Raw genomic sequence first — 20796 nt, 5'->3', positions numbered from 1 at the left:
ACCATCTGTTCCTCTTAGTGTGGCTTTCTAATATGCCTTAATATCTGGCAAAGCAAGAGATCTCCGCTTTCCATTCTTTGTTGGTGTGACTTTGCTACAGGCCTTTCTTCACCTGCTCACTGCCTGCCTCCAGAGCTTTATCTCTCTTCTGCCACCCTTCAACCTAGAACTATTTCTGCTTCCTACTCTCTGCCTGCTTTCCCACCTCCAGGCCTTTACACAGGCGATTCCTTCTTCCTGGTACACTCTCACCATCCCCAACCTTCCCTTTGGCCTGGTGATCTCTCCCTAGCACTTCTGGGCTCACTTTGAGAAACCTCTCTCCAGGAAGCCCTCTGTGAGCCTGGGCTGGATAGATTCCCCACAGCCCAGGCCCTATGCCAATCAGGGCACTCGTGCCTTTGTGCTGTGGTTATCTATAGGTCTGTCTCCTCCACTAGACTGTGGGCTTCCTGAGGGCAGGGACTAAGTCTTGGGGATTGTTGTATCTCCAGTACCTGGCCTAGTCTGATGCACAGCTAGTACTCAACAAAAAAGTGTAAATTCCTGGCCACACACTCTTTGCATGAACCCAGCGCTTCGCTCTTCTAAAAGCCCTGCACATGCCTTTGCTCCTCCTACCAGCCTGGGAGCAGGGTTGAGCACAGCCACTGGGGCTCTGGCGGGAGAGTCAGTCAAGGCTGGCTGAGGCTGGCATTCCAGTTAGGCGAGGCTCCAGGTGGGCTGGGGCTGAGCCAGGCATGGGACAACGGAGGGGCTCCTCTGCTGGCTGGAGCTCACCGAGGACTTGTGTATCCAGAGGGGCAAGGAGGGCCAGGTTGGGGGAGCTAGGGCATCCCTGCAGAGCGTGTGGCCTCCCCTCCTCCGAGACAAGAGTTCAAGAACCCTTTTTGCCCTTCCTTTCCCTTCATCACACCACCACCCCCACTGGCCCTATACCAGACCTTCCAAGCCAGAGAGTGTCTCCAAGATTTGGAGAGCCTTCTGTCTGACCCAGCATCTTACGTACAACCTGATGTCAGCTGCTTGGGAGCCGGAAACGTTGTCAGGAGGCTCCATCCCTCAGTTCGGGGATGCCCACAACTAACCTCAAGACTTCTCCAAATTCCTGGAGGACTTGCGCTCTCCTGCTCCTGCCTCTGCTGAATTCACTCAGGAGTTGGACCACTGCCTGATCCCTCAGGTGTTCCTCCACTCAGAGCCACATTGATCCATGCAAGATATGCAGCCTCCTCCTCTATTTCTACACCCATACAAAACAAGACACAAAAACTGTCCTCTCTGACAAGGCCTTCTGAGGGGATGTCAATGAAGATTTGGGGGCCAGGCAGAGCAGGGTTGTATCAGAGAAAGTAATTGGAGCAGCATCAAGCTGAACATGAGAAGCCCCTGACCTGGGCCCTCCCCAGCCACCCTTGGGTGGTCTCCACCTCCCACTCCTCTTTGCCTAACAGTTTGCACTATGAAATTTTGTTTGAGAAGTTCTTCCGCTCTTCCCAGGCCCTGTCCTCAGGAGGAAAATGAACTCCAGCCTATTTTCTCAGCAGAGTGGCTGGCCTCCTCCGACGGCCATGGTCTTTCCTACCCAGAAACACATGGAGGTTCTTTCTTCCCCACCTGGAGGCACCAAGATTGTCTGCTCTTTAAGAGGAATTCTGGGCCCAGCTTTAGATCATATCAACTTTATCTCCTTACACCCTAGGAGACACTGCAACCAGTGTGACTGGGGGATCCCAGAGTAGAACCCAGGAGCCCCACCTCCCAGCAGGATACCCTTTCTGAGTCACCAAATCTTGTCCATTTTTCCTTTCCTATTTCTCTGATCTGCATCTTTTTCTCTTCCTGCCTGAGCCCCCTTGACTGGCGCCTGGACGGCTGCTGCATCAGCTGCCTAATTTGAGCCCTGCTCCACCGCCCCCCCGGGCCAATCTGCAGCCCACCCTGGCTTAAAGCGAAGATTCCAACAGATTGCAAATTGCATCTCTCAGACTTTCAGGTCAGCTGGTCAGCAATTTGGTTTTCCTGGTGGAGCCTAATCTATTTAACAAAAATAGAACCTACAGTAAAGCAAAAATTAAATACTTCTAATCGTAGGGATGCTTGCATCTGCAAATGACCAGAAAAGAAGGAACCATGGGTGGGGGTGGTGAGGAGCCTGGGCAGAGGCTTGGTGATGCATGGCGCTGTAGCTACAAAGCTCCCTTGGCTCAGCCACCCACCCAGGAACCTGGACAAAGATGCCAGCCACGGCTCTGGTCAGTTCCTCTCTGCCAACTATGTAGGCATCACCCTCCATCTGTCTGCCCAAACCAGAAAGCTGGGAGCCATTCTTCCCTGCATTCGCTCCTCACTTCTGGGGTATCTTTAAGGCCTGTTGATTCCACCTCCACTTCCTTCCCATTTATATATATACATATTGTGTTGTTGTTGTTTTGTTTTTTGTTTTTTGGATTTTTGGGTTTTTTTGTTGTTGTTTGAGACAGGGTCTCACTCTGTCACCCAGGCTGGAGTACAGTGGCACAATCATAGCTCACTGCAGCCCTGACCTCCTAGGCTTAAACAGTCCTCTCACCTCAGCCCCCTGAGTAGCTGAGACTAGAGGAGTGCACCACCACACTTGGTTAATTTTTTATTTTTTATAGGGACGGGGTCTCGCTATGTTGCCTAGCCTGGTCTTGAACTCCAGGCTCAAGCAATCTCCCACTTGGCCTCCCAAAATGCTGGGATTACAGGCATGAACCACCATGCCCAGCCTCCCTCCCACCTCATGCATCATCTACTTTGCTCCTTCCACGTCATCCTCCTCTCCCATGGATTCCACAGCTTCCCACTGGCTGCCTTGCTTCCAGTCCTTCCCCCATGCCCATCCATTTTCCACAAAAGGGAAAGAGCTCATTGCACCTGCTATCTCCTGGCCAACACCCCTTTTGTGGCCCCTTATTTGGGGCATAAGGTCCAAAGCCCTGCCTGATGTGGCTCCTGCATTCTCTGCCTCCCACCAGCCCTCCACCCCATGCACACCACCCACAGCAACCTCACCCTCCTTTCTACTCCTCCAAAGAGCCACACTGTCTCTTGCCTCTAGGCTTTGCATGCACTATTCCCTCTGCCTAGAACATTTCCTCTCCCATCCTCTTTGCCTGGGTAACATGGTCATTCTTCTCTGTACCCCTAAGCCACCCCCTCAAAGAGAGGTGCCCTTCCTTTGTGCTCCCAGCCCTCTGTACCCACTCTCTCCTAGCAACTCACATTACCTTATAATAGTCTTACAAAAAAAAATTCTGTCATCTCTGTTAGACTGGGAGCTTCTAAAAGACAACGATTTTGGCTTTTTCATTGTAACACTGCAGGGTCTAGCATGCTGTGTCCCAGAGCAGGCACTCAACAAACATTGTATGTGGCCAGTTGTCCCCTCATTTTATCAATGAGGAAACTGGGGCCCAGAGAAGGGAAGGAACACAATTATGAATACACATGGAGTTGGGGACAGAACTGGGACTAGAACCCCGAACTACTCACTGTAAGCCCCAAGCCCTTTCTGGTTTAATTGTAAAGAAATAGTGTTAGCCAACATCATTTGGCCCATGGGATGCAAGTCCCGAGGGCCCAGCAGCCTCCAGGGCATCTTGATCTCCCAACCTGTGATCACCTTCAGGCCTCTGTGACAAGTAGCTCCTCCACCTTGGGCCACTCTGCATGTCTCTCAGTCCTCTTACCCTGGGGAGCTAACTGAGCAAATGCTCTTGGCCAGTGGCCATTCCCTCTCCTTCGTGGCTCTTCCTGAGAGATCCTGCTCCTTGGCCCACCAACACTGGGGAACCCAGTCCATTCAACTAAACTCAACTCAATGCAACGTAACCAGTAGTCCTGCATCCTGCTTCTTGCCAGCCCTTGAAGAGGAAAGAGCACTTTCCTGCCCTTGGAAGCTTCATCCAGCAGGAGGCAATTACCATATTCAGCTCAGGGTGCGGATGAAGGAGCCGGGAGCATTGCCATTGCCAAAGAGGACATGAACAGGGGAGGCCACTTTAATTGGGACCTAACATAGGAGGCTTGTGCTTGGAGGACCAAGTCCCAAAACCACATGGTAGAGGCTACCATGTTTCTGGGAAGAGATTATCACCCAGTTGTGCAGGTAAAAACAGGGCATTTTGCATTCACAATCTTAATTTGGAAGCCGGAGAGGACTGGCTTGGTTACAGGTGTGCTGGAGCCAGCTCCTGCAGGCTCCAGAGAGAGCTGAGAGCCAGTTGTTAAATTATCAGGAATTTGTGAGCCAGCTGTTAAATCATTGATAGCTTGAAATCTACCGTGGTGGGTGTATTTACACCACGGAAATTGGCAAACACTACACATCAGAGCTCTTTTTTCTTCTCCCCAAAAAGCCAGCTGTTAAACATTAACCAACACATCCCTGACTACCTATCTTTCCTCCTCCTCTGCCTACTCCTGCTATACCCACACACCATCCCTCTAGCCCAAGGTCACGTGGTACTTACTCCAGTCCCCTGCAGAGAGCTCATTTTCTGATCAATGACTCCTTCTTGCAAACAGGAGGGAGAATGGCGTGTTGTTAGAAGCATGAGCTTAAAGTTGACACAACTGAGGTGGGTCCCAGTCCTTTTGCCTACTCGTTATGTGACCCTAGGCAAAGTCCTGACCTCTCAGGCTCTCAGTTTCCAGTTTCCTCATCTGTAAAATGGAGATCATCATACATACCTCATTCCATTGAGGGTGTTGTTGAATATCTATTAATAAAGGAGAACCCCAGGGGAAAAAAATCTTAAATAACGCACACAAATGTTTCAGCAAAGCTAAAAGTAGCTTGCACAATATCATCTCTGCACGTTTTGCAGAGGGAAGCCTGAGCACAGAGATGAAAAGGCACTTGCCCCAGCTTCCCTTCCCAGAAAATGGCCAAGTTCAGCCTGAATCTGAACTTGTTCATTGCTCTCTTTGTTATTCGACTTTGAGAGGGAAACGGGCTTACGTTTGCACAGATAAAACAGTAAATAAATTAATCCGTAAAATTATTAGTAAAATAGTAAAAAAATTAATCTATTTCAAGAGGGAGTATTAGTTTATTGCTGATGGTATTGCTATTTTTGCCGGTAAAATGTGCCTCATAACATCTTTTTATAAAGTTTTTAATAAAGTTTTCTTGTTATTAAAATAATACCCATTTATTATAGAATATAGGTAAAGTATTAAAAAGTAAAAAGAAAAAGCGATAATCACACTCCCGGGACCAACCAGTGTTAACATTTTTACTTTGTGGGGGTAATTTTTACGTAATTGCGAGTATACTGTATATACAATTTTTATCCTTTGTTTTGTTTTTTACTTTTTTAATTCATTATAGTATTAGGAGAAATAACACTAGCTGCTGTAACCGAGTTATCTGAGAATCTTGGTGGACTAACACAGTAAAATTTTATTTATCTCTTATATAAAGTCCAAAGTGGGTCCTTCTGGTTTTTAGCCTTTCCACGTGATCATTCGTGGACCCAGGCTCCTCTGTCTCATGTCCCCACTGTTCCTTAGGCCTCAGGGTTCTCCGATAGATCCTATCAATCTGGTTGACAGGGGGGAAAATGGGGAAGCATGAAGGATCAGGAACTTGTGAGAGGTTTTCATGGGCCAGGCCTGGAGTACCATGTCCCTCCCACCCACATTCCATTGGTAGGACTGTCACATGGCTGCACCCAACCATCAGGAAGCCTGGAAAACCTAGTCTGGCCATGTGCCTAGGAGGAAAAGGAAATGAATTTGGTCAACAGCTAGCCAGCGACTGGCACAATTGGAATATCACTTGTTCTAACCTTTGATAACTTTTATAATATAATACTTAAGTCTATAGGACTTAGATCAAGTCACCCCCTCATTAAAACCCTTCAGTGGCTCCTCTTGCATTCAAAATGAAGCTCAGCATCCTTGGCATAGCTGGTAAGGTTCTGCGTGGCCTTGCACCCATCCACCTTGCCAATCACATTTCTTGCTCAGCTGTTCTTCAATGACCATTTACAGCTTTATCGGCACTGTTTCAGGTCCTTGGATTTCCCAATCTCTTTCCTGCCTCAGGACCTTTGCACTTGCAATTTCCTCTTTCCAGGATATTCTCCCCCTTGCTCTTGGCTCAGCCAGCTCCTTCAGGTTTCAGTGCAAATGCCACCTTCCTGGAAAGGCCCTCCTTGGCCTCCAGTCTAAATTAGGGTCTTCCTGTAGTTTTCTCTTTTGGAGCCCTGCTCTTTTCCTTTATGTCACTGATCACAGTTTGTAATCCTCTATTTATCCGTGTGTTTATTGCTTAATGTCTCTGTCTTCCACCAGACCCTACACTTCATGCAATCTAGGACCATGTTGATTTTGCTCACTGTTTGATCTGGTGCCTGTCTGGCACATCATAGGTGCCCAACAGGACTTGCTGATTGAATGCACGTATCCTAATATTTCATCATGTGTCTGTATTAAAATTTACTTCACTTTTCCTGTACTTCTTAGACATTCATTTACACCTGATATTTTGTTGTTCTAAATAAGCCTGACTCTCTTATTATAATAAGTGGAAGGAAAGAGAGGGAGTTGCTCCACCCTTCCTGGGCCATCCACCCAGCCATCTTCTCTGGGTCCCCGCTTCCGTCCACTGCACACAGCCCCACCTTAGGCCACCACATGCTTTGTGGAGGGTCACTACTTGCACCCTCTGAGCCATCTGGTTATGGTCCCTCAGAAAGATGCCCCTGCATCCTTATTGCCCATCCGCCGAAGGCTGGCAGTGGGACAGACCCCACCTCCCATTCTGCTCCTTCTTTCAGTTCCCTGCAAACCTACTGCTCTAGGCTCTATGAGTGCATCAAACATTCCTGAAGGCTTGTGTCTAACAAAAGAATTTTTGGTGTAAGAAAATATTTTAAACTGTGTACAAAATGTGGCCTCTTCTATAGCTCAAGGGGACATAAAGAAAAAGAAATATTTTTTAATCTTTACAGAACATGTGGGTGGATATACTCAGTTATTTGTCTCTCTCTCTCTTTTATATCCTGCCATCCCTGTGGAAACAGAGGGCACCTTCTCCTTCAAGCCTGTGTCGTGCAGATCTCCACCCTTTATGCAACCCCTGACAAGCAATTTAACCCCAGTGTTTTCTCAAAGTCTACATTGTTTCTTTGAGACCAGTGCTGTCCTGGGAGGAGGGCTGGCAGCAGAACAGTCCACGATGGGCTTGGATCCCCCACACAGACATTGATGTGCTGGCCCCTGCAACAGAACTTACCAGGGTCCGCCATGGTCTTTGTAGGGGCCTTAGGAGAGCTTTCCCCTTGGCTGTCTGAAGGTTCACTGGAAAATCAACTTCTAATTGGAGAAAAGGCATTCACATTTATTTAATATATATACATGGGAGCCTTCAGAATAAAGACCCAGAGATACAGGGGAAATTGTCTATTTTTATGCTTAGATTCAATAAAGTCTAGACAGCCGCGTAGGAATGTGATTGGACTAAAAGGCTCTGATCCAATGCTGATAGACTGAGTGGGGAACCCAGCAAGGCCTGTCTGTCTAGGTTCTTCTTGACCTCTCTGAGCACTCATTCCTTCCTTCTGGAAGTGCAGGGCTCTCTCCGGAATGGGGGTCGCATGACCTACAGTCAAATAAGGTAAGTTACATGATTTCTTCATAGCCAGTTTTTACACAGAAACTTGGAGGGAACACTAGCGTAATATTTTACATTTTATGGCTAGTTTCTCTGACCCGCTTTGGGGAAGAGGGATTGAAGTTTCTGTGATTGGCCCCAGAGGAGCAAGGGACTGAGGGACAGGAGGCCAGGAGAAGGTCAGAGAAAAACTTTGGCTTCTGAGGAGACTTCTGAGGCCTTCCTTTTGGAGTATTGTTTTCAGAGCCCTAACACCCTTCAACCTCCATTAACTTAAGACATTTTCCTGCCAGTGTGATGTGTCAGGACAGATCTTATTTCTCACAGCACAAGTCAAATCCTCAGTGAGGATGCATGCTCACACCTCCCAAAGGCACACTCGACAACCCGGAGATAAGAGTGCAGTCTAGAGTCATATTTAGGAAGAAAATCCTTCCCTAAGTACACTGTGATCTGCAGAGACTGTCCCTCAGTAGGCCCAGGGCTCCAGAATATTAGGCTGAGCCCAGCGAGTCTTCACTCAGAGTAGCTTCACACCCCTGCCCAGGCGTTGCCTGTAACACTGGCTGAAGCATGAAAGCTCCCCTTCTTGCCTCTCTGACCCTACACCAGATCATGTTCTCAGGGAGAGTATCTCTGCCTTCCACTGTGAAATTAAAGAAGGAAAAAAGAGAGGCCCCAACAAAGGGCTTAACCTATAAGACTCATAAACTTGTTGGAGTGAATTTTACTCATGCTTAGTAGTTAAGTGTTAAAGATGAACAATGAAAACAGAGAATTAGTTTTTCTAAGAGGAGGCTGTTAAATCCTACTGGCTTCTAGAATCCTTAGTGTCCATTTTACTCCCCACTAACTTTTCTGGGGATTCTGAACTGACATCAGATGGGATTTTGCAGCCGGGTGCAGTGGTTCACAACTATAATCCCAGCACTTTTCAGGGGAGCCGAGGTGGGATGATCATTTGAGGCCAGGAGTTTGAGACCTGCTTGGGCAACATACTGAGACCCCTATCTCAACAACAGATAAATTGTTTTAAAAATTAGCTGGTTGTGGTGACAAGCACCTATGGTCCCAGCTACTTGGGAGGCTGAGGTGGAAGGATCACTCGAGCCCAGGAGCTCGAGGTTTCAGTGAGCTATGATTGTACCACTACTCTCTAGCCTGGGCAGCAGAGCAATACCCTGTCTCAAAACAAAACAAAAAAAATGGGATTTTACTAACTCAAGGCATTACAAATAACAGTTACCCTTTACAATAAGTTACCTCTTGCTGTGCCCCATCCCTGGCTATTCTCATTTCATCATTATCTTCTTTAATTCTCAGAAACAACCCTGAGAAATTTGTATTGTTCTTACTATTTTTCAAGTAGAAGAATTGATGCTCCAAAACGCTCAATGAGCATCCAAGCTCACATGGATGGCAATATTTACTCTTGTTGGCAAATGCCAAAACTTAGGGTTTTATCCGTAAGTTACCCTATACATTCTGAAGATTTCGCTGAAGGAGAAAATGCAGCTTTATGGCTCCCAATTAAACCTGAACTATTAGTTTGGATTGACTCTTATGAAACAGACTGCTTTCTTTGATGTTAGCAACATCTCTTTCAGGGGGAAAAAAATCCTATAAGTTATCCACTTGGAACTTTACCTTCTGTGATTTTATTTGTATTCCAAATCTGCTCTGTGGTCATTCTTATAAACTCCTTGGAAGTTAGAATCCATTATCAATCACCATCCAGTGGAGAAAACACAAACCATTTCAGGCATTTCAGAGGGAGATTTCATACAGGGAACTGGTTACAACTTTGTCGGAAGGGATGGTGGAGGAAAACAGGTAGAGACTGTTATCGCAGATACAGTTCTTCAGAAAATTGCCATGCGCCTCGGGCAGGAAGAATGAAAAGGAAAGTGATGTTGCCATTGCCCCTGAAATGCCTGAAGTGGTTTTTGTTTTCTTGACTGGATGTTGATTGATACCAGATCTTACTTCCAGGGAATTTATAAAAATGACCACAGAGCAGATTTGGAATACAAATGAAATAATGGAGGGAAAGCCCAGGTAGACAGGGCTCCAAGGCTCCTGCTGCTGCTGTTTCTGCTACTTTTGGGGCCCTATCTCTGGCCACTGAGCATGCAGCCAGGGGCCCCCACACTCCAACGGTTCAGGAATCAGAAGCTGCTGGGCCCTACAGACACCTGCAGTCACTCGTAGCTCCCCTTGCTGCAACCAGAGCAGAGGAAGAAAAAAAAAAAAATGCTTTTCCCTCATGCATGCTTATGCGTTCTTTCTAATCTCCCATGACCGCTTCCCTAAATGGAAACCAGCTGGCAGGCGATTCTGGGAAATGTGGTTTCAGGGCTTCTAGTCCCTGCCACAAGGAGGAGAGTGTAGAAGAGTGAGTGAACTGTGAGCCACCAGACAGTTATCAGCCCCCACCCCGGCCAGAGTTACCAAACTCCCTTGCCTTAGAATTTAACTCATCACCTGGATTGGTCTCGAATGAATGTGATGATTCTGTTACAGCCCTGGAATTGCACAAGACAAAAGCTTAAGGAGAGTCATGACATTTATCTCTACATAAAGACTACATGTGCTGGGAGAAGTGCAACCTTTGTGGGAGGGAAACCAAAAAAAAAAAAAAAAAATTCCAGCTCAAGCTGGGGTGTTAGGAATTGAAGCTGGCCTGGCTCCCCTGGCTGAACTGCAGGCCACGGTGGCTCTGAAACCATCTAGTGGCAGCATTGCCCCATCTGTTCCCACCATGCCCTGTTGCTCAGCTCCTTCAGGTGGCAAGAAAGAGCCAGCCCCAGCGACCTTTGATGACAGGGTGTCCGAGACAGGGTTACCCAGAAAACAGGCTCTGAGACAAAGATTTGCATACAGGAAGTTTATCAGGATATGTTTTCAGGAACAGAAGCTGGAAGGGAGGAAGCCAAGTAGCATTGGGCAGCGGGAGAAGTCAAAATGTGATGCAGTGGCAATCATGAGCTCAGCCAATCCCAGGGGACCTCGGGATTCCATGGTCCTTCACGGCTGTCCTGAATTGAGGCAGCAGGGCTAGATCCGTGACCCTTCACACTGACTGCTAGCTGCAGGTTGCCCCCAGGGAGGGGGCATAACCTGAACTAACATAGCTCTGATTGGGTGCAAGGCATCTCAACAGGAGCCAGATGCTAGCCGCTGGGGAGGAGGGCCTCCATCCTGAGCGGGGTGTCTGGGCGCACCCCTGGCATCCACCACACACGATAAGAGGAGTGAAACGGAAGACAGGCACTGCCCTGGGCTCGGTGCTTAGATACATTTGCCATGCAGTCTGAGCTGGGGAGGGACAGAGTCTGGCCACCAACCTCACTGAAACCACCATCCTCTCACACCTGGATTACTGAGCCAGAGCTTCCAGAGTCTCTGCTTCCACGTTTGCCACACTACCATCCATTCTGTACCCCACAGACAGTGCAATCTTCTCCAACCTGAAATCACATCACAGGCTGCTCCGCTTCACCTCTCCACCCTCATCGCTGTTCATTACACTTAGAGTCATGTCCAGACCCTTTGTCGTGGTCTCCGGGGGCAATGTGACCTGGCCCCTGTCCACCTATGCATCTGCCACCACCCAGCCACCACCCTGCCTCCCTCACTGTGTTCCGGCCATGCTGGCCTTTTCTGTTCCTTGAACATTCCAAGCTCTTCCCCACCTGAGGGACTTGGCCCTGGCTTTTCCCTCTGGCTAGAATATTTCCTTCTTTCCAGATAGGTCTCAGCTCTCTTATAACGTCTTGAGTGGAGTCTTCCCTAACTACCCAACTAAAGCAGCTCTCCTAGTAAATTACCTGGGTGTAATGATGTGTGTGCCTGTAATCGCAGGCTGAGGCAGGAGGGTCGCCTGAACCCAGGAGGTGGAGGCTGCAGTAAGCCAAGATCGCACAACTGCACTCCAGCCTGGATAACAGAGTGAGACCCTGTCTCAAAAAAATAAAAAATAAAAAAAGACTTCCCTTTCCCATCACCCTTTTGATCTTCTCGTAGCATTCATCACTAACTGAAATTTCTTCAGCATTGGAGGACTTGTTTCTGCTATCCCTCCTAATCAAATAAAAAGCTCTCCAAGAGCAGGCATCAGTCCCTAGAAGGGTATTGAGCACGCAGTAGGTAAATATTTTTGGAATGTTGTAAATTGACCACCTTTTAATAAGGGGGACACCTATTGGGCAGAACTTCTTGAGAACCACCTGACTGGCCTGTGGCCTCCCTCATACCTGGTCTTGTCAAGGCTGTCTTGGCTGGCACAGTGGTCCCCTATCCAGTCGGCAATACTTAGGGTAGCAGGGATGGCTTCAGCAGTCAAGCCCAACAGATGCCATGGTGACCCTGATGCAGACCCTCAACATAGCCAGTTACACATCCGTGTCTCCATCAGCACTTCGTCACCCCAGTCACAGAAGCCCTCTACTTTCTCTCATCGGTAGGCAGAATGCAGTGTCTCGTGTTGTTTGGGAAGTCAGTCATTTGGGGGCTGATGATTCTGGGAGGTGAAGACATCGTGGCTGGGGGCCCAGTGGTTTCCACTTTGCCAGCTGAAATCACATGAGAGTTGAAACTCGCTTCCCAAGGGCTGGAAAGCTCTCTGGTGTTTAACATCTTTTGATTTCAGCTCACCACTATTAAACATGTTTAAATAAAAATTACTACTGCCATTTGCTGAGCACCTGTCCTGTACCAGGACCTGTGCTTGGTCCATAATTCAGAGATGTTCTGGAACTTGCCTGAGAGAGGACTGAACCCAGTTTGTTAGACATGCTGGCCTACTTCCACTGTACCACCTGAGAAATTAAGGAGAAATCAAAGAGATGGGAGGAGTTCCTGTTAGTAAAAAATAGTTATATTTAGTAAAATAAAATATGACAGATCTTACTTCAAAGGTGGACTAGTTTTGTTCACAAAGTAAAGGAAGGCTCTTCTCACCCCCACTCCTGTATCATTCCATGGAAGCTTTGAATACCATTCCACACACTTTGTAATTTCACTAATAAAGAGTCTGCAGAATTTGTGCACATTTTAAATCTAGACACCTGTGGAATTCTTCAAAGCTTGGCGGAAGATTGGTAAATTAGATCTCCATCCTGTCAGACAAAAAAAAAATTTCTCCTTGTGGACAGCCTTACCCACTCAGGCAAAGTGGTCCATTTACATAAAAATGATCCTTTTAGAAGGTGTTTTGTGATTTTCAATTGTCCCTCGAAATAAAAATCACAGCTCCTGTCTCACCTTGGTTGAAGTGTTTTCACACTCCAGGGAGTTACCGTCACCTGAATATAGAATTCGGTGGGCGTTAGTTTCAAACTGATACTACTCACAGCTGTCTTCAGGGTTTCAAAAAGGTGTCCAAGTGGCCTTGGAAGGTGTTTCTCATTCTGGCATCGGGCTGAGCGATCCCCCTTTATTCTGGAAGCTGCAGGGCTTCAGTCTTTAGGTTTCTGCCTAAGGAAAAATGCTTCCTGGGGTTTTCTCCCAAGACTTCAGTGGAACCCAGAGTATTGTCTGTGCTGTTGCCTGATGACACAAAAGCATAACAGTGAGAGAAAAGCAAGATACCTTTAAAACCATTTCTTTTCCTAATTTCACAATAATGAAAAGACAGGAAGAAACTTATTTCTCGATCAAGAGCAACATGCTACAGTGAAGTAGCATGGACATTAAAATTAAACCTGCATTTGAATCCCAGCAGCCTCACTTACAATGACCTTGTGTGAAGTCCATAACCTCTCTCAGTTTCAGTTTCTTGATCTGCAAAATGGGGGTCATCCCCTTATCACTTACGTTTGGCATAAAGATTCAGTGATATAGTGTGTGTCAATTTCCTGGTATGGCTGCAGAATTTTAGGTGGGCCATAAATCGGAAAGAAGAGATGACATTCCATCTCTAAATTCCTGGTTTATTTAGCCAAGCATGTGGAAGCCAGCAGGGCAGATGCAGAAGATAACGCTATGTTTAGCCCCCAAGGTCCCTAATGAGGGGCACTCAGCTGCCTGTGACACTAGTCAGGTCTCGCTGGCTCAAGAAGCTTAGTTTTTTGCTGCACCATAGCTTGGTTATAATTGGGACTGACGTCACCATTCAGGGAAAACTTAGAAAAACATTCTCTGTTCCTAATAAGAAATACCAACAGACCTCTAGCACCCTTCTGGTCCTGAAGCCAAGCAGACTCAGCAATACCCCATATCTTTATGGGTGGGGCACAGGGAGAGGAGTCGGGGCCGGGCCCAAAGGGCCTCACCTTTGCCGTCATCTTTCCAGCACCCCAGAAGACTTCGTCCCCATTATAGCACGGACACGTGGGTGTTTAATTAATAGTCATGGTAGATCATGATGATGCTTATCTTGGCTTCAATTCACATGTGTTAGTTCCATTATTGATTTTGTTCTCCTCAAATTAACCAGATAAAGTCACAACCAATTTAAAAACAATTAGTTTGATTTTCATCTGTGGTCCAGCGGGAATCTGTTTTTCCTCCAGTATTAATAATCGCATTGTACAGTTAATGAATTGCTGTGAGATCAGTGGCGTTTGGGCTAATGTGGCATTTCTCTTTTATTCTTGTTTGATTTGTTTTGTTTTGTTTTTAGGGTCAAGTTGTATTCCGGAACGGGGAGAGAATGGGGACCATTAAATTTACTCAATTTCAAGGTAGGCATTTTGGTGCTTATTCTTTCTAGCTGATAAAATTTAGATTCAGGGATGTTGTTTTGTGCCATATAATACATCAAAAGGAATGCAAGTGTGATGTTCCAGATAAAAGAAAGCAGAGCCAATTGAAAACACTTTTCTGAAAACATTAGTTTCAACCTATTTGGAATATTTTTTCTCAGCCGCATCATGATCAGCCCTCCATCTCCATGGGTTCCATGTCTGTTGATTCAGCCAGCTGAAGACTGAAACTATTCAGGAAAAAAATGGATGATTCCGTCTGTACCAAACACATACAGACTTTTTTTTCTTGTCGTTATTGCCTAAACAATAGAGTATAACAACTATTTACATTTTATTGGGCATTGTAAGAAATCTAGAGATGATTTAAAGTATATGGGCGGATGTGTGTAGTGTATAGGCAAATACTACCCCATTTTATATCAGGGACTTGGTCGTTGGGGGATTTTGGAATCCTCAAGGGATCCTGGAACCAATCCTCCATGGATCCCTAGGGATAACCGTGCTTCCCTGGCCTATTCTGTCTTCCTGCATGACTCTAAAAGGTTTATGAGATTATGAGTGGTGGGGATTAAGTTAGTATTCTGAGGACCTTTGCGTTGTTGTGGGGTTTTGGGTGTTTTTTGCACAGAAAGGGTCTCAGTATGTTGCCCTGGCTGGAGTGCAGTGGCAATCCACAGATGCGTTCATAGCATACTGCAGCCTCGAACTCCTGGGCCCAAGCAGTCCTCCCACCTCAGCCTCCTAAGTAGCTGGGACCACAGACATGCAACAGTGGCACCCAGCTGTTTTTGGTTTTGATTTCAGAGATGTTCAGACAGACTCTAAAGTAGAGAGAACAGCATCATGAACCCCTATGTGCCCAATAGGCAGTTTCAATCATTATCGACATTTTGCCAATCTTCTTTCATTTTGACTCACCCCATCCCCCCTTTTTTTGCTGTAGTGTTTTAAAGCAGCTCCTAGACATGATCTCATCTCATTCTATAAATACTTCAGTATGCATTTTTTTGGATAGGGAGGTTTTATAATATAATCACAGTACTATTATCACACCTAAAACATTAAACAATTCTTAATATCGTTTAATTTCCCAGTCTGTGTGGATCCCCTGATCATCTCAAAGATGTCTTCACAGATGATTTGTTGGAAAATCCACACAAATTCCACCCATTGCATCTGCTTGAAATATCTCTTTAGTCTCTTTTCATCTATTATAACCCACCACTTTTTACAGAACATTTATTTTTTGAAGAAACCGGGTCATGCGTTGAACTTTCTGTTGCTGTCAGAAGGGCCTCAGAAACCATCCAGACCAATTTCTTTGTGTGATGAGGAAGAAACGGAGGTGCAGACAAGGGCCATGTGAGGAGCATCCTTGAGGAACAGGGCTGGGCATTCCTTGAGGCAGACCAGTACAGCCATTAGCGGGGTGATTAGCCAAAACGACTAGATGAACCTCTCATCAATACAGTGTTCTTGAGCAGCCGAGTGTTTCTGGAAAACCCAGAAACAAGAGTGGTGCCTGCTGTGCCCACTCACTTTGAGCAGATCCCAGCGCCATCCAGGGGAAAGCGAGAAATTAAAGTGAGTTATTCAGATTCATTCAGACAAATCCCACCAGGATTCAGATCAATCAGGAGAGGTGTTCTTCAGCGCTATCGCTCTGTAATGCAATCTTGTAGACATACCCATTCGTCTTTCTGTGGTAGGTAATTGAAACGCATGTCAGCTCTCTGGCGTGCACAAAAGATGTAATTTTAGGCAAACGTAATTATTTTTCCATTTGTTAAATTTTACTTCTTCGTTGGTTGAACAAAGTAAGCATCTTGGCAAAGATACTTACTTTTTTTTTTTTTTGAGTGATTGCAACTAAATTCTCTTGTCTCATTTCCAGTTCTCAAAATTATATCATTCTAAGAAAGTATTTTGTAAAATAAGGATTGGCTGATCACAGCTACCAGTGCATGCCAATTGTATTTCCTTTTTTTTCATACGTTAGGTTTAAACACCAGCTTCAGTCACTATTTAGGCATATCTGGATTTATAAGGAAGGCAGTACAGCAAACAGCAGTTCAGAGCTTGCGCTTTGTGGGTCAACCCACCCGAGATCCAGTCACTTCCTCACTGTAGAATTTCAGGCAAGCGACTTCGCCTCTCTGAGCCTTGATTGTCCTCATCTGTAAAATAGGAGTATAATCCTAACTACCTTCATGGAATATGGGAAAAACTAAATGAGAAAGTATGTGTATATTTAACTATACATACAATATATTTATATATATGTATATATATATTTTTTTTTTCTCAGCAAGTAAGTAGCAATTATTCTTAGCACCTTGTCAACATTATGACACCTTTCTGGGGCAAATTCAGGTTTCCCTGAAGTGCTGAAACCCCCTGGCTGCTTTCTTGTCTGCCATTTACCCCTAATAGCGGCTCCCTGCACTTAGTGATGTATAGGAGGTGATACGAGGCAGGGCCTTAGCGATGATCTCATTCCAGAATTCATGGTATAAATGGGGAAACTGAGGTCCAGGGATGAGTAGTGTCTCCCAGGGACACACAGCTGGCTAGTGGCAGAGCAGGGACTGGACCTCAGCTTGCTCTTCTGCACATTCCCACGGACACCCAGGCACAAGTGTGCTCCCCTCACCCTCTCTGCATTTGTGTCCAGCTTTTCTTGAGGGTCACAGCTGGGCCTTCAATAAAGGCCAGATGCTCCTGTTCACATGATTTTTTTTTTTTTTTTTGAGACGGAGTCTCACTCTGTCACCCAGGCTGGAGTGCAGTGGCACAATCTCGGCTCACTGCAACCTCTGCCTCCTGGGTTCGAGTGATTCTTCTGCCTCAGCCTCCCGAGTAGCTGGGACTACAGGCTCGTGCCACCATGCCCAGCTGATTTTTGTATTTTTAGTAGAGATGGGGTTTCACCATATTGGCCAGGCTGGTCTCGAACTCCTGACCTCGCAATCTGCCCACCTCGGCCTCCCAAAGTGCTGAGATTATAGGCGTGAGCCACTGCGCCTGGCCTACATGTTTTTTTAAACAGACATTGATCCTCTCGCTCCGATAGAGGGACCTTGTGTTATTTTAGGACTGAAATGAGCCACCAGAATGCAGGGGGCATGTGCGTATCAACACAACAGTTGGTTTTCCAAATGTAAAGGGTTTCAGAGGTGCCTTATCTACCAGGATGGATTATTGAATAGGCCGTCCAAGCTGTGTGATGAGCCATCCAGGGAGTTAACGCCTCCAGGAGCAGCCCTGTGTCAGTGATGGATGAGAAGGGGAGGATAAATACCCCAGCATCCTTTCCCCTTGGGTGAGGCAACTCCCAGGTGTGTTTGGCTCTTTTCCCAGAGCTCCCACAGTGGGACTGAGCCTCGGTTGCCCACAAAGAAACCTGCTCACTCATGCACCTTGTCCTGGCTCCCTTCCCTGCCTCACTTCCCCACACCACTAACAGTGCATCCTAGGATCACCTTCCAAATAAACTGCATGCCTTCTTCCCCTCATCTCAGGCAGGTGCTATTCTTAGGGAGACACCCTTGGCCGTAGGTAAGGCAGGTATTAGCATCCTGTTGGGCACACACCTCAGGCCTGAACCCCTTTCATCTCCAGGTTCCATGCTCCTCCCTGATGCCATGGCTGATTTTCACGACACCACATGTAGATGAGGATGAATACTAGAGAATTGGCTTTTTTCCCCTTAAGAGAAAAAAAGTATCCATGTTACTGCCGAAGTCTAAACATGGCTCTGAATTTGCAGCAGGGAAGGAAGTTGAGTGAAGCCGTGATTAGAGCCTTGTTTATGCTGTTCTTAGAGAAAACTCAGCATCTGCCGCTCCAACTCACCGACCCTGCCTTCATTAGGCCTATTTGTAAGAATCTCGGGGAATGATAATGTGCTTGAATTTCACACTGCTTCTATGCAACATAAAGGGCTCAGGCTTTGGAGTTTTATATTTTGGCACCTGATTTGAAGGGAAGGGGTCTTCCTTCACTCTAACGACATAATTGTCATTCAGAACGTACCTAGTGAAAGGGAGACTTGTCCTTCCCATTTGCAGACATTAATTACCATTTGGTCTTCAGGGTAACAGATATGGTTGTATTCAGTGCGCATTTCCTGAGCATCTGCCAGGCGCTTTACCAAGTCCTCTGGAGAAAACCAAGTTGAATAAGATACAGTCCCCGATCCTCCAGGGCTTCATAGTCTCTCTGGCCGAATGCCAGTGCTTATGAAAGCAGGAAGATTATTTCCCAGAACCTACTAGAATACTTTCAGGGCTAGTTTGACCCTACTTTGAGACTCTTGAGGCTGATTTTTAATAACCTTTTCCTCTGTCAAGGCCTGCAATTGTAGCTCGCTTCACCAAGTCATGGGTCTGGAAAGGCCATTTCGTCAGACTGTCACTCAACTTGATATAATTAAAGAGTGGAGTCATAGTCCATAATCCTTCAGGATATACCAGCAGGGTTGTGGACAAGCAGGAACCAGAGGACACACGGGAATGTGGACTCTTTTCCAGCTTGACCCTAGCCTTGACACCTCCCAGCCCTCGTGTTCCAGGATTTGCCTTTCAGGGAGCCTAAGAAAGGTGGCCCAAAAGACAGCATATTTTACAGGTATTGGGTTTCATTGAGCCATCGACTCTCCATGTTGAAGGGAGCCCTGATTCTCCTATACAACATTCCCACTGCTTGAATGCCTCCAGTGATGGGGAACTCATTCCCTCTCATGTGGAAAGTATATAGGCTTGAAGCAGACATGCCTGATCATTGACAGATAGGCAAAGAAGCTTAGTCTCTTTGAGCCTTCATTTCAGTTAAAAATAAGTAAATAAATAAAAGGTGATCATTTTCCTTGCCTTGAGAGTGACTGAGAACCTGATGATGTGAGGCTGTGATGTTCCTGTCTCGGTGACTGGCACAGAGAAGGGTCATAACAACTGTTGGCTTCCTTCTCTCTTAGGCGCTCTTAACAGTGACCCCAGATTTACACTCTCCCCCCAGGAATTTCTTGAGAAAAGTGCAGTCACGCTTCTTTAGGACACAATTCGCACACCTCATTTCATGGGCAGTCATTGTCGTTGGTCCATGAAAGTCCCTCTTGTGTGTCCATTTATCCCCCTTATTTCCCTCATTTATTCCCATATCCCACTCCTACCTCCCCCAAGGAAAGGCAAACACCCCATATTGTGTTTGTGTGTGTGCTTGCAAGATGCGTGTTGCTATGTACATCAGTGCCACTGGCTTAGGTATCTTTTCTGTTCTGTTTTGTTTTTTCCACTCAACAGTTTGTTTCTGAAGACATCTCCATGGTCCTGGGTGTGCCTCTAGGCATGGCTCCTCCCTGCTCCCTGCAGGAGCCATGGTGGGGTGCATCCATCACTTCACCCATCCAGGCCCCTGGGACGGACACCCAGGTCACTTTCAACTCTCCACCCTCACAAATAATAAATGTCCTTATACATGTTCCCTTATGGACCCAACTGGGAATTTCCTTAGGACAGGTTTCCAAGAGCAGAACTGCTGAGTCAGAATCTGTGTTCACATTGAACATGCCCAAAACCTGCCAGGTTGCTCTGCAGAATGGCCATGCCCATATCCACGCCCACTGGCAGAGGATTCCTGTGTCCCTACCTACCACCCACATTTGGGATTTCCTGGATCCCTCATTTTTTGACAGTCTAAAAGTATAAAGTAATATCATATTGTGACTTTAAGTATCATTTCTCTGATTCCTAATGAGTTTGGATATTTCTTTCTGTGCTTATTAGTCATTTGTTAATTGTCTGTTCTGATCCTTTGATCTTTTTTCTTTTTTTTTTTTTAAAAAAAAAAAAAAAAGACAGGGTCTCCCTCTGTTGCCTGGGGTGGAGTACGGTGGCACAGTCATAGCTCATTGCAGCCTTGAACTTCCAGGTGTAAGCCATCCTCCTTCCTCAGCCTCCCAAGTAGCTGAACTACAGGTGTGCACCACCATGCCTGGCTAGGTTTTTTTTTTGTTGTTGTTGTTGTTGTTTTCATGGAGGTGGGAGTCTCGCTATGTTGCCCAAGCAGGTCTCAAACTCGTGGCCTGAAGCGATCCTCCTGCTGTCTCAGCCTCCCAAAGTGCTGGGATCACAGGTGTGAGCCACTGCACCCAGCCCTTTGACCATTTTTATTTTGAAGTTACTGTCTTTTTCTTGTTGGTCTGCAGAAGTTCCTTACATAAGCTAGATATCAATCCCTTATTGGCTTTAGGCTTTGCAAGTATCTTCTCCCATTCTGTCACTTGTCTATAAACTACCTTCAAGTCCTGGTTGAGCAGAAGTTCTTAATTTTGATGTAGATAAACCCTTTTGGTTTTTGTCCTAAGGTTTGTGCTTTTGAAGTTTCTCAACAATTATTTCCTGTCACTCCTAGCAAGTGACCCCCTACCTACCAGGT

At 46.3% G+C, this 20796-nt stretch overlaps 1 protein-coding gene across 2 annotated transcripts in view; it reads left to right on the top strand.

Annotated features, from left to right (window-relative positions):
• GABBR2 (gamma-aminobutyric acid type B receptor subunit 2) overlaps positions 1 to 20796 on the top strand; it is a 420187-nt gene that overhangs the window by 290401 nt on the left and 108990 nt on the right. For both annotated transcript variants that reach the window (XM_004048340.5, XM_055350040.2), the window contains exon 8: positions 14277 to 14337. In XM_004048340.5, coding sequence (XP_004048388.2) covers positions 14277 to 14337 — 61 coding nt within the window. The remainder of the gene's footprint in view (positions 1 to 14276; positions 14338 to 20796) is intronic.

The sequence above is a fragment of the Gorilla gorilla genome, chromosome 13 (genome assembly GCF_029281585.2).
Source record: "Gorilla gorilla gorilla isolate KB3781 chromosome 13, NHGRI_mGorGor1-v2.1_pri, whole genome shotgun sequence".
Classification (NCBI taxonomy): Eukaryota; Metazoa; Chordata; class Mammalia; order Primates; family Hominidae; genus Gorilla; species Gorilla gorilla.
This window is presented reverse-complemented; position numbering and strand designations above follow the sequence as displayed.